Source organism: Fusarium proliferatum, assembly GCF_900067095.1.
Source record: "Fusarium proliferatum ET1 genome assembly, contig: FPRO_scaffold008, whole genome shotgun sequence".
Taxonomy (NCBI): domain Eukaryota; kingdom Fungi; phylum Ascomycota; class Sordariomycetes; order Hypocreales; family Nectriaceae; genus Fusarium; species Fusarium proliferatum.
The window spans coordinates 1,374,059-1,388,838 of NW_022194797.1; the positions used below are offsets into that span (position 1 = coordinate 1,374,059).

Here is a 14,780-nt window from a genome sequence, read left to right on the forward strand (position 1 = left end):
AGCAATACTTTCAGAAAACTGCTGGATTTCTTTGAGGGGCAATCAGAGTATCAGGTACAACTTTTGAATTGGCAGTTTTTAATATCTTAGTTAATATAAGCCATTTTAGGATAATTACCAATCTACAGCCCTTGTGGTTAGGTAGGGGTGTTCGTCTCCCTTCATCATTGCTCCCATCCAGGAACAAATCAAGCTATGTGCTGGAGTAAAACTTCACTAAGAGACGAGAATCAAGAGAAAGTGAAGGCAACCTGAATGAAACGGAACCTCCCTGCTTTGAATTCCCGATTATTTGCGCCGTAGCCTTATCGAAATAATGAAGGTAACTAACTACCCTGGACGAGTATGAGGCCTGGTACTGGTGGATACGCGCAAAGTACGCGATTAGGCAGGCCCTGAATTGTTGAGACATTGTCAGCTCAACCAACAGCTTTTCCAAACAACTCATGACGCCAGCAATCGCGGTCACCATGGCTGACAAACGTCCCTTCAGAGTTGTGATTGTCGGCGCGAGTGTCACGGGGCTTAGCCTGGCAAACATGCTCCAGGCCAATGGCATCGACTTTCTGGTGCTGGAGGCTTATCCCACTGTAGCGCCTCAGGTTGGGGCTAGCATCGGGCTACTACCTCATGGAAATCGCATCCTAGACCAGCTCGGCTTATATGAAAAAGTCATGGGAATCACGCCTCCCATACAGACTTTCAATTTCCGAGACACGAATGGTCAAATTCTAGCCTGTCATCGAGAGATGGATAAGCGCATTATCGAGAGGTCAGTACGTTCACGTATCTTGAACCTTCCTTGACTGACTCTACAGCTGAAGGCATGGATACCCCATGGTCTTCCTCGACAGGCAGATGCTTCTCAATGTGCTCTACAACAGCATAAAGGATAAGACAAAAGTCTTGACAAATAAGCGAATTGTGAGGAATGAGTTGGTCAATGGAGGAGTTCGTGCAGTCACATCAGACGGAACGATTATTGCTGGTGACATTCTTGTTGGAGCAGATGGCGTGCACAGTAGAGTACGCTCGGAGATGTGGAAGCTAGCTGGCAGGTTATCGCCGGGGCTCTTTGACCTAAACGAGCATGAGGGTGAGTCTAGCTACATTAAGCCTAACAATACGTTGACTGATGCGCACAGCACCTCCCTGTGAAAACAGCTGCATCTTCGGTATCTCTAATCCATGTCCTGGTATCAACCCAGGCGATCTACATTGCGTATTCAGGAATAGCTCATCGTATCTCGTTACTGGAGGTCCCCAAGGGCGAGTCTACTGGTTTCGGTTCCAGAAGCTTCAGGAGAAAGTTCATGGCTCAGCTATTCCACGCTATAGCGAGAAGGACCTGCAAAAGGCGCTGTCCGAGTCTGCTGACAACAGCATACTGCCAAATCTGAAGTTTTCGACACTTATTGACAACAAAGTGAGCGCCGTCATGACTCCACTGGTGGAGTATGTCTACAAGCAGTGGCACTTTGACAGGATCATCACTCTGGGTGACTCAGCGCACAAGGTGAGTCCCAAAGAATGCATGATATGCACCAGTCTGACACTTGTCACAGTTCCACCCAGTGGGTGGCCAAGGTGGCAACGCTGCTATTGAGAGCGCGGCTCTACTGACGAACAACCTTGTGAATGCACTCAAACGGAGCCCTTCAGGACGTCTCACCACCGTCCAAGTCGAGTCCATGTTCGCAGATGTCCAGTCTCGGCGCAAGCCCAGGCTGGCACTCAACCATCGTTACTCACATAACCGCGCGAACACGGAAGCACTTGATACGCCTCTGAAGAAGCTTATGGCGATCTATCTGCTTCCGCTGGTAGATGAGCAAGTCGTCACTCTTGGCTATTGCTCTCAACATCCTGGTGGGGAAATGCTGGATATGCTGCCAGTGCATCACTATGAGAACTTGATACCATACAAACAGGAACTGCTTTGCGAGCCAACGTCAAGAGGCAGCATGCAATGGGTACTAGTGGTGACGTATGTGGTCTTCACAGTTATCGCAGCCTCTGCAGGCAAATACGGTCCTAATCCAACCGATGAATCTGTTCCGCATGGCCATTGGATCGACAAGGCTTCGATATTGAGTCGCGAGGCCCTAAAGGTCAACGCATTTGGCCATTCCATCCAACCCATCGTCATTGTCATGGTTGAAGGCTATCGCGGAAGAAACAAACTCACGCCTCTTGGACTGTAAGAAATCTTTACTTGGATGAAAACATGAGTACTTATCGTGTCTAGACCTGCCTTGTGGCTCATGCTCATTCAATGCGCCGGAATCGGAGTCGCCATGCCGTTATACTATCTTGTCTACACCTTGATATCGGATGTCGAATTCTACTGGTGGCCTCTGAGAAGATTCGTCCCTCTACGATACGCCAGACATGCTATTTCCGCGTACGTTATGTCAGAAGCAATTCATTTCGGCCTTGTCTTGTCAACAACGCATCTGCCCAAGTGGATGCAAGCCGTCAAGTCATTTTGGCCCCTACTGGTTCCCGTATTCGTCGGAATGTTGGGATCTTTTGGCAGCCGCCAAACTGCATTGAATCCGAGCAAAACACTAAAACTCGAACTAAAAGTGCTTGGCAGAATATACCTGGTTGCTGGACTTTTCGGCACTTTGTGTCATTGGTTTGCCATAATGCAAGCCATTCGCAACGCTGACCTCAACATGATACTTAACTTTAGTCAGCCGGCTTTAATCGATGAAACACTCCATATACTAGTAACACGACATGCTGGAGTTGGTATGTACTTCCTAGCGTCATATGTGTGGACTTTTCAAGCTGTCTGGGATTTGAACAGACTTGGCCGAGCCAACATGAACCTGTTCTCTGCATCACTCTGGATCTTGCTGGCGCTTGTGAGTTTTGGACCCGGTGCAAGCGTTGCTGGTGTTTGGTACATAAGAGAACATGCTATGTCACGGACAAGCTTCCAGAAAAAACAAGCGGCCAAAAATACTTAGTTTCATGATGGCGACGCCGTCAAGACTGGGGCCTCTCGATAACTTCTGGTTGAGGTCTAAGGTATCTGATAAGATAAATATGGTCGATAAGATAATGTCTTATCGCACGTGCCCGCATGCTGATGGGGTTGATAAGAGGTCTTTGGTCGAACTGCCCATCGAAGATAATAATAAAGCCTCAGCCGGTATCTCAGTTCGCAAATTAAAAATGATGAACTCAAGACAATAATACACTCAGTTTCTCTCAATCACATAACATGGAGGAGCACGCGCGTCGGCCCAGTTCTATGCCGGCGCAGCTTGTATCTCGCAAACGCGTCGCGCCGGTAATCTCCGTGCTAACCCTATGCCTCTTTGTCAACCTGTCAATGAGCCTCTATCAACTCCCCTCAAATCGATTGATTGAGAGGCGCCTTTGCATAGATTATTACCACCAGAATGATCCGTCGCAGATCCAGCCCGATGGCAGCGTTGATGAGAAGCTATGCAAGATTCGAGAGATAGAAAAAGACCTAGGTTGGATTCAGGGCGTGATGGAGACGCTCTGGGTCGCTGGAGGTAAGTCACTCATGTGCTCGATAGCACGTAACCTGCTAATGATGAAGACTTTATTATGACTATACCCCTCAGCTTTCTGGCTGAGAAATGGGGCCGTCGGGTAATCCTCAGACTCAACCTTCTTTCGCGTTCTTTCATGCTGCTATGGGCTATCATGGTTGGAGCTTTCGATACCCTACTCCCAATCAAGGCCTTTTTGGTCGGCCCGGTGCTCTCAGTCCTTGGTGGAGACTGCGTCTTCAACTCTCTTACCTACGGCCTTGTCTCGAATTTAACGGACGACCATGTTCAACGAGCTATCTACTTCGGATACATGAGCTCAGTGTCTTATGTCGTAGCCTTACTTGGGCCTGCACTAGCTTCATCTACCATGACTCTATCGCTATGGCTACCGTTCTGGCTCGGCATATTCTTGCTGTTATTGGCTATCCCTAGTATACAGATGCTACCTACGCAGGGAAACATAGACATGGGAACAGATGGTGATGATGAGAGCCAACATGAACCCCTCCTCTCATCCCCTCGTATCAAAGCCCAATCACATCATGAGTCACTACTTCAGTCTGTTGTTGACCGCCTTCAGACGATCAAGACCATCATCATCAGCCACCCAAAGAACTTTAGCTTGTTGCTGTTCAGCTTTGTACTCACATCCCTTGCGAGCTCAGACACAAAGCTTCTTGTTCAGTATATATCTGCACGTTACAAGTGGACATTTGCTTCCGCCGGCTATCTCTTATCTGGAAAAGCAATCGTCAACTTCACGTTACTCACCATCGTTATTCCCAAGCTTTTGCGATCTGCACGCCAGGTGCGACAAGAAGATGCAGCTGAGGTAGCGGATAAGTCAAATATCCGAAACGCTATGTACTGCCTCGTTGCATCTGTATTCGGCGCGTTGGGGATCGCCATTGCGAGTGAGATTTGGATATTAATCCCCTCTATGTTTATCTACGCTCTTGGTTCTGCCCTTCCTATCTTCACTCTATCACTCCTTAAATCACCTGTCATCTCGCCGCCTCATTCTCCCGACTCGTCAGATCCTGAACCTCACATTTTCTCTATTGTGATGCTGGTAAAGACTGTTGGTTCACTTTTAGGGGCGCCTTTGATGGCGGCGCTCTGGGTACGCGGTCTCGGGATTGGCGGCATGGCTCTCGGTATGCCGTTCTTCGTCAGCCAGGCGTGTTATGCTGTGGCCATTTGGGTTTTCGTAAACATAGAGGTAGACCGTGATGTGCTGGCTGCTGCCGAGCGGAGGAGACGCAACCGGGACTAGAGCTCAGGAAATGCCAAAAGTCAATTCGCTGCCAAAGGAGGCACGTTTGCGATCTCCTAGCCCTGTCGAACTGCTTTGAAAACTCAACAAGAATGGCTGGGCAAGGCTGGCATGGTGGGTACGAGAAACAGCCATGGTTACGTTTCAGAACATTCAACCACATGAATTGTTGCCTCAGGTTATTTCTGGATGAAATGGCTCATTAAGTTGCAAGGTTCAGCATGTTTCTGGAGATGATATTCGCGTCCCTGAACTTCCTGAGACATGCAGTCATCCACCAATATCACCGCAGCCGCCCTCAATAGTCATGATCCGGACCAGGATCTTGCCTCCAATACTACGTAGATCAGTCCAATGTCCGGAAATAGATAGATACACAAAGCAGAATGCTGTAGAATCCGCGTATAGAAGTTGGCTGCCATGCAAGTGAGATTCAGCGCCATGTTCAATTCTATCTGCCAGCAAAACAACTCATATATCACCTAAAGTTGCTACAAAGCCTGTAATGCAATGACTATAAAATAGACTGAAAAGAAGCTTTTTACTGCAATTATAAGCATAACAAGCTCGTCAAGTAAAGTTCGGCGAAGTACGCCAGAGGTAAGATCGCGCGGTTAAGCTTAACCCTAGTCAGGGGTCGCGTTTCAGCATCGGGGATTTCTTCAAAAACTAACCAGTGATCGACGCGTCGTCTCATTTGCCTGCAGGGGTCCTTCTCAAAACATTCCCTTCTGATAGGCGGCAATATTCGTGTTTGAAACGAGCGGCATGGGCTGTATCAATTAAGAATTTTGCCATGTCAAACGGTGGGTTGTTTCAGGCAAAATGATCCACCTATCCACCTATCTTCAGAACGACAAGGCGAGTTCGGGAATGTGGGCAATCTGATCAACGAAAACTTGGCTTCTGGGGCCACCTGGGGTGTATGTCACTGAGTTAACGAATGATTCCCGGCAAGTGACAAAGCTATAAGTTTCCAAGACATCTCCTCCTTTGAACCTTCTTTTTGTTCTGTGTCTCATCATCGCTTTCGTTGCATTTTATTTCACTCTTTCGACAAGCTGTGCTTGGTCATTCTTTATTTGTCTTAACCATTCCTAAAGTATTTACTGGTTTGATACCATTTTCTGTCTTTCAACTTATCTTTCCTCACCTACCAAGCATTCTTTCGTACCAATCATAAAAATGCAGTACCGTGTGATCATGGCGGCCACGCTGGCCATTGGTGCTTATGCCGCTCCCGCTCCTCTCATTACTGGAGCTCCATCCCTCTCCCGCCGTCAGGATAGCGAGGGTGGCTCCGGTGGTTCTGGTGGAAGCAGTGTTCTCGATGCTCCCATGACCATCGCTGCCGGCGAGTCATTCGACGGCGGCAATGCTATCTTCGACCGTGGTGTTTCTTGCACTGGTCAGGAGGAGGGCGGTGACTCTGATGCCGTCTTTATCCTCGAGAAGGGTGCCACTCTTTCTAACGTCCGCATTGGTAAGTTCAGCCGGTCGTTCTTATTACCTGCCAGTCCTAACTGTTACAGGTCCCAACCAGATTGAGGGTGTTCACTGCAACGGTGGCTGCACTCTCAACAACGTTGTCTGGGACGCCGTCTGCGAGGATGCTTTCTCTATCAAGAAGCAGGAAGATGGGGAGACCACTACCATCAACGGTGGTGGCGCTACCGGCGCCGAGGACAAGGTCATCCAGCACAACGGTGGAGGTACCGTCATCATCAAGGACTTCGAGGTCTCTGACTTTGGTAAGCTCTACCGCAGCTGCGGTAACTGCAAGGAGATGCCCGCCCGCCACGTCGAGATCTCTGGTGGTTCTGCCAGCAACGGAAAGATCCTCGTCGGCATCAACTCCAACATGGGTGACACCGCCAAGATCTCCGGCATCCAGCTCACAAACGTTCCCAAGGAGTGCATCACTTTCGAGGGTGTCACTGACGGCAGTGAGCCCAAGGAGGTTGGCACCTGCGACTCCAATGCTGGCTCTGGTTCCGGCTCCGGCTCTGGAGACTCTACTGAGGCCCCTGCTACCCCTACTACTCCTGCCGATGGCTCTGAGACCCCTGCCGCATCTGAAGTTGCTGACCCTGTTGAGACCTCCAACGATGGCTCTCAGGACGACGATCAGTCCGGTGACGACCAGTCCGGTGACGACCAGTCCGGCGACAACAATGATTCTGAGAACGATGATTCAGATGATGACAACAAGGACGACAACTCTGATGATGAGAACAAGGATGAGCAGTCTGAAAACGATAACCAGGACCAAGACTCTGAGTCTGATAACCAGCAGGCCCAGCCTTCTCAACCCAACTTCAACTTTGGAAGCGGTGGCTTCGGTGGCTTCTAAGCGAGCCTTAGAAACGGGTTGGAGACATCGTACAATGTACCCAAATGCACCGGCCGGATGTAGTTGACGGCGTCGACCGCAGCCAAAACCTTGTGTTCTTGTATCTATATAGTTAATACTTATGGGGTTAAGACAAACATTGAGACGCTAACATTGCTTTACTGTTCTATGCGACATCATGTTCATGGTCACTAACGCTCGTCAACGGAGTTCCTGATCTAGTTGCCACAAACAACCCAATAACTTCTTGAAAACATTTACTTGATGGAATAGAAATAGTCAGCAGTAACAGAACCCCAAACAGCATAAACTATACCAAACAGAGTAGTCGCCGAAAACAACACGCTGCCAAGCAAGAAACGCGTAAGACCTAACCTCATTCGTAGCGAAAACAGGATGAGAATGCGTGATTCGTATCCGATAACTATGCGAGACTTGCATGACTGTCAAAAATCACAGCTTTGCGAATTAAGCGGTGATCCAGGCCTGGGGCTGAGCTCAAAACTGGAACAACTCGCTTCAAGCGATCTCTTGTCGACTGCCAATAGGTCAATAACGAATTCACCGCGCCGCTCCTGAAGGGCCAGTTTTGCAAGCGTCCTTGATAATGCATTATTTGGTGGCATGTTCTTCCCTTGGCGGTAGGTCTTGGGTGACGTATTTGTCAACCCTCTTCATCCATTCCTGGGCATATCAAGCATGCTCACATCCTCTTGATCAAGACTGTTCGGAAATCAACAATATTTCAACCACAATGATTCTCTATACTGCAGACATTGAAGAAATAAATGCTCAAATTTGTATGTCTTGGTAAACATCTGACATAAGCAAATCTGGGTCGTAATTTGGAAACTCACGATGCTATTGGGTCAGTATAGCCCCGAAGGATTCAGTCCAAGCGGCGGGTAATGTTTTCGCTCATTACGCTAGCCCAACTGCGCCTTTTGCTCGGCTCACGTTGCCTAGCGCGTTACAATTTTGTCTGGTGATAAAAACTTCGCGTCAGCCCGGTTCCCAAAGTTGTAGTGACCTTATCGATCTTCTCCACACTCGTTTCTTGTTTCCGTCGTAACACAATGGGTGCACTCCAGAAAGCTACTGGTCTTGTGCTATTTTTGTCACAGTTTGCGTCTGTCCAGTGTATGAAGCTGGACAGCAAGGATGGTATCTTAGATGCGTCCAAGGGTCTTGCTGGGGATCTCATCAGTTTCTACAAGGGCAATGAAACTGGTCAGACTCCTGGTCTTCTGCCCGAAAAAAGAATGGGAACAGATGGGTATTATTGGTATCAGTCGGGTGCTTTCATGGGTTCCTTTGTGGACTATTGGCAATTGACAGGCGACAAAACCTACAACAAACTCGTTACGGAGGGCATACAATGGCAGGTTGGCAAGGGAAAGGACTTCATGCCAGCCAACAACACAGCAAGCATTGGTAACGATGACCAGTCCATTTGGGCATTTGCTGCCCTCACAGCCGCCGAGTATGGCTATCCCGAACCCTCCGAGGGTCAACCTCAGTGGCTTGACCTTGCCATTGCGGTCTGGGAAGAGCAACGCGCAAGATGGGACACAGAAGTTGAGCAGAAGACCTGCAATGGCGGGCTTCGATGGCAAATCATGATGACCAATGCTGGCTTCGATTACAAGTCGAGTATGTTACCTCGTCAAATTCAGTCTGCAAGTCACTAACCTTTCTAGCACTTGCCAATGTTCTCTTCTTCAATCTTGGTGCTCGTCTCGCCAGGCTCACATCCAACGACACATACGCCGACTATGCCTCAAAGACCTGGGACTGGCTCGAGACCAGTGAGCTCATCGACAAGGAGACGTGGGCAGTCTATGATGGTGCTCAAGCTACAAAGGCTACCAAGAACTGCTCAAACATCAACCAGATCCAGTGGTCTGCCAATTCGGCAGGGCTGACCATGGGTGCTGCATTTATGTACAACTTTGTAAGTACCTAACTGGATGCTAAAATGGTTTCTTACTGACTGATATCTCCAGACCGAAGGATCAGACGAGTGGAGGAAACGCACCGAGAACCTCGCATCAGCAACCTTGAAGACATTCTTCAAAAAGAATGAAGACTTCAACGAGGTCGCGTGTGAGAATAGCAAAGGAAAATGCCCTCGCGACATAGTCATGTACAAGGGCTTCACGCACCGATGGCTTGCAGTGGCCACCCAGGTCGCTCCCTTCACAGCCAATTCCATACTCCCTGTCCTTCGAAAGTCGGCAGAGGGCCTGAAGTCAGAGGGAAACGGCGGCGATGCCATGGAACAGACGTTCTCCAACTTTGTCGTTGTTTCCAACCTGTTGATCGATGATTCTTCTGCTCCTGGTCATCAGAATGAGACCAGCAAGACAGAGGAATCCCCCTCTTCGACCTCTAGCCCTGCTTCCAAGTCATCGTCTGCTGAGGCTGAGGGTAACTCTGCCGTGAAGCTTGCGGGCTCAGGCAGCCTCCTAGCTTTCTCCGTTCTCATGATGGCCTCCCAATGGATCCTATAGAGTCATAGCTGAGTAGGCTTCGAATTTGACCTGATAATTGCTTGAATGATGGGAGTTCACGCATATTAGAGATTAATGACATGAGAAAGAAATTACAGGACATTTGAAAGACACACTCGTATACGTATAATGATCGTTAACCTGATTTGACAGCCTTAATTTTCCAACTTAGAGTAAGACAACATAATCGACTCGGGGCCAAATTTAGGTTCCGGTGGAGTCCGACGATAGCTTCTAGGCTTTAGGCCCGCATCGGAGGCTAAGTGGGCCTCAAGAAACCTTCCGAAGGTCCGGTGGAATAGAGACCGAAGTCTACCGAAGCTTGGGGTTGGTGGTGGATCATTGCGCGTTGGAGATCATCCCAGCATCTAGTTTCTATTCATGGCGACAGGCATTCAGAATTGACAGGTTATTGATCATTATATACAATTGCTAGAACCATCAACGCCTAGTAATCAGATCCGGGTTATGTACAAATCGAGGGCAAGCCTTTACTCTGCTCGGTCAATCGCAGGTGCTTTCCTTGCTAAAATCCAATGATCCCTCATAGCTCGTTCCAAGATTCATTCTTTCAGAGATCTCAATACGATGCTGGTATATACAAATTTCTGCGAGTATTTCTTCTCATTTCAGGAAGAGACTGGGTATCCGTGGTGTAGTAATGGTATATCGGGGCGTGGTGGAACGTTTCATATCGTCATTCGATGGGATTAATCCCGACGCGATGGTTAGGACAGTCATCTAGAAAATGACAATGCCTTGTTTGTGGTGGTGTGTGCGGTGTGGAGGCCACTGCGTATCTACTGTCGGCCAGTAGGGATGGAGATGCCAGACCAGCGAGGGGCGGATGAAGGCTCAAAAACGTTGGTGCCCAGAGGAGGGTCACGGCTGGTAGTGGTAGAGGAGATGCTGGGTGTCTGAGTGACGATGGTGGAAGTCTTGGAAACGTTGATACGGTTGCCCCAGAATTTATCCATGATGGGATCGTGGACAGCAGAGTCACGAGTGTTGGAAAGGTTGCGGCTGGGCTCGGTGGTGCTCAGTTGTCGAACCTGGGTAAGTCCACGCAGAGCACGAGGAGCAGTGCGAACACCGCGGGAGAGAGTCTGGATGGAAGAGCTCATGATGAAAGTGTTGGAGATTAGAGTGAGTAGATGGATTTTCTGACCAGATAAGAGATGATTTGGAGTACAGAAACTGGGGAATCCGGACTTCTTTCAATCTACTTATATCCTTCTCGGGCTGGTCCCCGGGCTGAGGGTGCTTCGGCTCGGATGAAGGGAATGCGCCTGGAAAAGGCAATTCCCCGCAACAAAACTCCCCGCACTATCACCGGTTCACTCCGCATTTACCCCAAAGTGGTCTGACATTTAACCTGGAACCCGATGTCGGTAGTTATTTGCCAAGGGCGATGGAAGAGTGACATGTCTGTCTATACAATGAACCCACAGGCTGAGGTACAGAGACTTCGAGGGCTTGCTTCTGGTTATCTTGCATCGCGATTGTCTGCCCATGTCCGCCCCAAGTTCTTGCGACGTCAGGCCATCCGATAATGCAACGATACCACGCGGGCATCTCTCTGACCATTGACTTGAGGCTGGCCGTTGATTGTACCCTCGCTGTTGGTTTCATGACGCCGGTGAACCCTCCTTGTCAGTAGATGGACGACTGTGGCTTTTCGCCAAAAAGAAGAGACATTTTACTGGACCATCCAGACAGTTGCGCACATATAGTGATTATCAGTTGTTATGCTCGCCGGTGAACCGAGTCGTTGTTGTTCAACTAAAGATGGTGGGTGTGATTCTGTGCCGTGCCGCTGAACTTATCCAGCCAATGCCCTTGCACGGCGGGTTCGCCGGGCGGATGATTCGCTGCTTATAGAAGGTTTATCTCCCCTTTTCTCTTGAGTGAGCGGTGCAGCCATTAATGCCATTCACCTAGAAGTTGTTCTTACAGCGATGATTTTTGAGGATCATCATAGAACTCAACTTGATGTCTCGTTGAGATGTCATAAGCTTTAACTATCAATCAATCACAGAACCCAGGGAGACAGCTAATAACGTGAGATGGTATGATCATACTATATTGGCTACACTGGATTGCAGAAGATAACATGAAGCTCTTGGCCCCCCGAACTAACATAAGGACAAAGAAAATGGATCTCTAGCATAAAGACTTTGTTGAGTAGTTGCTTGCAGATAAAGCAATTTTGGATTGCACCATTACCTTCCAGATCATGGAACCAATACCTTGCGCCTTGGAAACTATTGTTCACCCCGAAAAGCAGAAACGGAAAAGCGAAATGAAATCATGAGAAATTTGCAAGTGGCATAGAAAAAAGTGCCTCAGCTTCATGTCGATCAATGAAGGTTGGCGCATACGATACTTCGAATATGGAAGTCGTTGTTATCAAAGGAGAGAATTACATAGCCCACGGTTTCCGGTGGGCGTCGCGAAGGATCGTGTTGGATGTTGTGCATCGTTGTGGGTGAAAAGGGTCGCCTTCAAAGGCGTCTCGAGAGCGCCAAATATTCCTGCTCGCTTATCGTTGTCGAGGTTGGTTATGGTGCTGCTTCTTTTCGTTCATACCTAATGATTGCTATACTCCGTCGTTCCCTCAGCTAAGAGGATCGTCTTTGGTAATCGTCTGAATCCAGCGTCTCTGTGACATTCATAGTCTTTTATGATAAAGAATTCCTGCCACGTCGACCACGGCGAGATTCATTGGTGACTGTCTTGGTAAGGGCGTTATCCACCATGACATCGTCCCTCTTAATACTTCTTCGTGGAATCCAGAAAAGCTGGACTGCTCCGATAACAGCTACAACAACACAGCTGAACCACGCTGACACGGAACCTGAAAGAGCATAGAACACTCCAGCCAGCGGCGGCGCAACAGTACGTGCCAAACAGGCACCAGACATAGCCAGGCCATTGACTCGGCCAAGCACCTGAGGAGATGGCGTAGCATCCTTGATAAGAATGAGAGTAACGGGTGCCACTATCAACCCGCAGAAGCTCTGCATTAACAACGATGCGTATATTCCCAAAGAAACAAAGGGTTCGCCAAATGCAGAGAGGAAAGGCATGAGCATGTAGGAAGCAGGATACAAGATAATCATGCTCACAAAGGAATGCCATACTCCAACGCGGCTAACAAACACGGGGAAGATGACGGCCTGGATAAAGAGACCCAGTACTCCGTTCACTGCGAGATATACGCCGACATCGTGTACGGTGTAACCAAGACCACCGATCCAGTCGATAGCTCCGCGTTTCTCAGAAGGACCGTCGAGCAAATACGTGGCGAGAAGGCTGCTTGCGGCCATCTGGTGATACGAGAAGATAAGCAGTGCGACGATGAGCATCATAATCGTCTTGTTGAACGTTCGTTCACCGGACTTGGTCTGCTCGTCCTCCTGCTCCTCGTTAGGGGGCGTGAGAAGATCCTGAGGAAGGACAATGGAGTGCACAGTTCCGAAAGAAGAGCGGCGGAGGTCGATAAAGTCGTGCTCAACTGCCATTCCAAGACTGGACTCTGCGAAGCGAGGTCGGGATCGGCTGGTGGAGGGAGACATGTGCCGACGGCTCCGAGAAACGGAGGTGCGGACGGCAGAGCGTCGGAGAGGCGTGCGCTCATCGATAGATTCGAGGTCGTCTATGGCAGGGACTTCTTGGTAGTTGATAACGCCATTCTCGCCCTCGGACCCGGGCTTAACAAGGGTCTCCTCGAGGAGGAAAAGTCCCTGGATGACAGCGATGGCCACCACGGCCACTGAAACAAGGTTAGGAAGCAGATAAGGGTATCGTCCAAACAGTCCATCCTCGGAAAAGACAGAAGGGTAAAACTTGGCGGGTTGAGCAAGGAAACCTCCCATCGCGGATCCGATGATGCCGCCAAGAGTCCAGACGAAAGGCTGCACGGCGTAAGCCTTGGCTGCGAGAAAGTTAGCATCTCTGCGAAAATTGTGGCTCAAAGAGAAACTTACGCTCATGCTCAGGCAACTTCACCATCTCAGCAACCATAGTCTGCATTACCGACACGTTTCCGTTCAGTGCGCCTCCGACAAACCTTGCCAAAAGAGCAACCCAATAGCTCTTGGCCAAACCGAAGATGAGACTCGACAAAGCCACGCCAACAAGTCCAAACAAAACAACAGGCTTTCGCCCGACGCGATCCGAAAGAATACCCCATCCCATCGAGGTCAACGCCTCAGCGACCGCATACGCCGAGACGAGCAGTCCCGCATAGAGAGAAGCATCTTTCTCAGCAATGCCCAAATCCTTGACCATCACAAAAGTGTAGGCCAGAATGGAATTGAACGCAATCGGCTCCGAAAAGCGACATATTGCTGCAGTCGTGGTTAGCGCTCGTGAGATTATCATGGGTGAGGGGAGGGGCCGTCAGCTATGGCGGTGAGTGAGAGGCGCGCATACCGAGAATTAGAAGTTGCCTCGTGGGGAAAGCATTAGGATCTTTGTCTTTCCTTGCTCTCAAATTCATGATATTTACAGCGAATCTTGGGTTTCCTTCTTCTTCTCTTGAGGAATAGACGGTCTGAGAGCAAGGGCGTCAAGTTGCTGGACCTGAAAGTGAAGAGAGAGTCCAAGAAAGAGAGAAAGAAAAAACTCTTTTGGCGGGCCTCATGACTCTCAAGTAGGTAGCCTAACAGAAAATCCACGGCCGCTGAACCAGTGCGCTTATGGTACCACGGCCCGCAAACCGACTCGGTGCGACGCTACGCTACTGTAACCCCCCACGCAAGCTTTGCAGCGTTGCCACCCCCCGGTCAATGCAATTCACGACATGCAATGTTTATCACTTGGCAAACGAGGGGAAATGATCCTGGTTCACGGAGAATCTCTGCTAATACTGCGGATATACTCTGCGCATCATCATTATCGGTCCATGCAAGACATGAGCTAATGGAATGGCCGTTGGCCGAGATTGAATGCCTCTGCGCATTCCCCCCGCTCATTACTCAAGATCCCGATAGCCTAGCACCAACACGAATCACTCACTGTCAGAATTTGCTTCTGTTTAAGCTTTGAGCTTGACTTGTCGCTGGTGTCTTCTTGACCGCTCGTTTCATGGTCGG

The 14,780-nt window shown here is 49.3% G+C and overlaps 6 protein-coding genes across 6 annotated transcripts; 4 read left to right on the forward strand and 2 right to left on the reverse strand.

The window, feature by feature from the left end:
• Positions 1-470: 470 nt before the first annotated feature.
• Positions 471-2,978, forward strand: FPRO_14222 (uncharacterized protein; the record flags this gene model as incomplete). Its single annotated transcript, XM_031219222.1, has 5 exons — positions 471-772; positions 825-1,096; positions 1,146-1,516; positions 1,566-2,200; positions 2,249-2,978. 5 exons carry the CDS (start codon positions 471-473, stop codon positions 2,976-2,978), a joined length of 2,310 nt encoding a protein of 769 aa, XP_031085003.1.
• A 257-nt stretch (positions 2,979-3,235) lies between these two features.
• FPRO_14223 (uncharacterized protein) lies at positions 3,236-4,815 on the forward strand (the record flags this gene model as incomplete). The annotated part of the gene is made up of 2 exons (XM_031219223.1): positions 3,236-3,536; positions 3,584-4,815. The coding sequence occupies 2 exons, from the start codon at positions 3,236-3,238 to the stop codon at positions 4,813-4,815; spliced, it is 1,533 nt and encodes a 510-aa protein (XP_031085004.1).
• A 1,203-nt stretch (positions 4,816-6,018) lies between these two features.
• On the forward strand, positions 6,019-7,168 carry FPRO_14224 (putative pectate lyase; the record flags this gene model as incomplete). The annotated part of the gene is made up of 2 exons (XM_031219224.1): positions 6,019-6,298; positions 6,348-7,168. The coding sequence occupies 2 exons, from the start codon at positions 6,019-6,021 to the stop codon at positions 7,166-7,168; spliced, it is 1,101 nt and encodes a 366-aa protein (XP_031085005.1).
• A 1,076-nt stretch (positions 7,169-8,244) lies between these two features.
• On the forward strand, positions 8,245-9,681 carry FPRO_14225 (uncharacterized protein; the record flags this gene model as incomplete). Its single annotated transcript, XM_031219226.1, has 3 exons — positions 8,245-8,821; positions 8,869-9,122; positions 9,175-9,681. 3 exons carry the CDS (start codon positions 8,245-8,247, stop codon positions 9,679-9,681), a joined length of 1,338 nt encoding a protein of 445 aa, XP_031085006.1.
• An 800-nt stretch (positions 9,682-10,481) lies between these two features.
• FPRO_14226 (uncharacterized protein) lies at positions 10,482-10,805 on the reverse strand (the record flags this gene model as incomplete). The annotated part of the gene is made up of 1 exon (XM_031219227.1): positions 10,482-10,805. The coding sequence occupies one exon, from the start codon at positions 10,803-10,805 to the stop codon at positions 10,482-10,484; it is 324 nt and encodes a 107-aa protein (XP_031085007.1).
• A 1,557-nt stretch (positions 10,806-12,362) lies between these two features.
• On the reverse strand, positions 12,363-14,185 carry FPRO_14227 (uncharacterized protein; the record flags this gene model as incomplete). Its single annotated transcript, XM_031219228.1, has 3 exons — positions 12,363-13,618; positions 13,671-14,033; positions 14,119-14,185. 3 exons carry the CDS (start codon positions 14,183-14,185, stop codon positions 12,363-12,365), a joined length of 1,686 nt encoding a protein of 561 aa, XP_031085008.1.
• Positions 14,186-14,780: the final 595 nt, after the last annotated feature.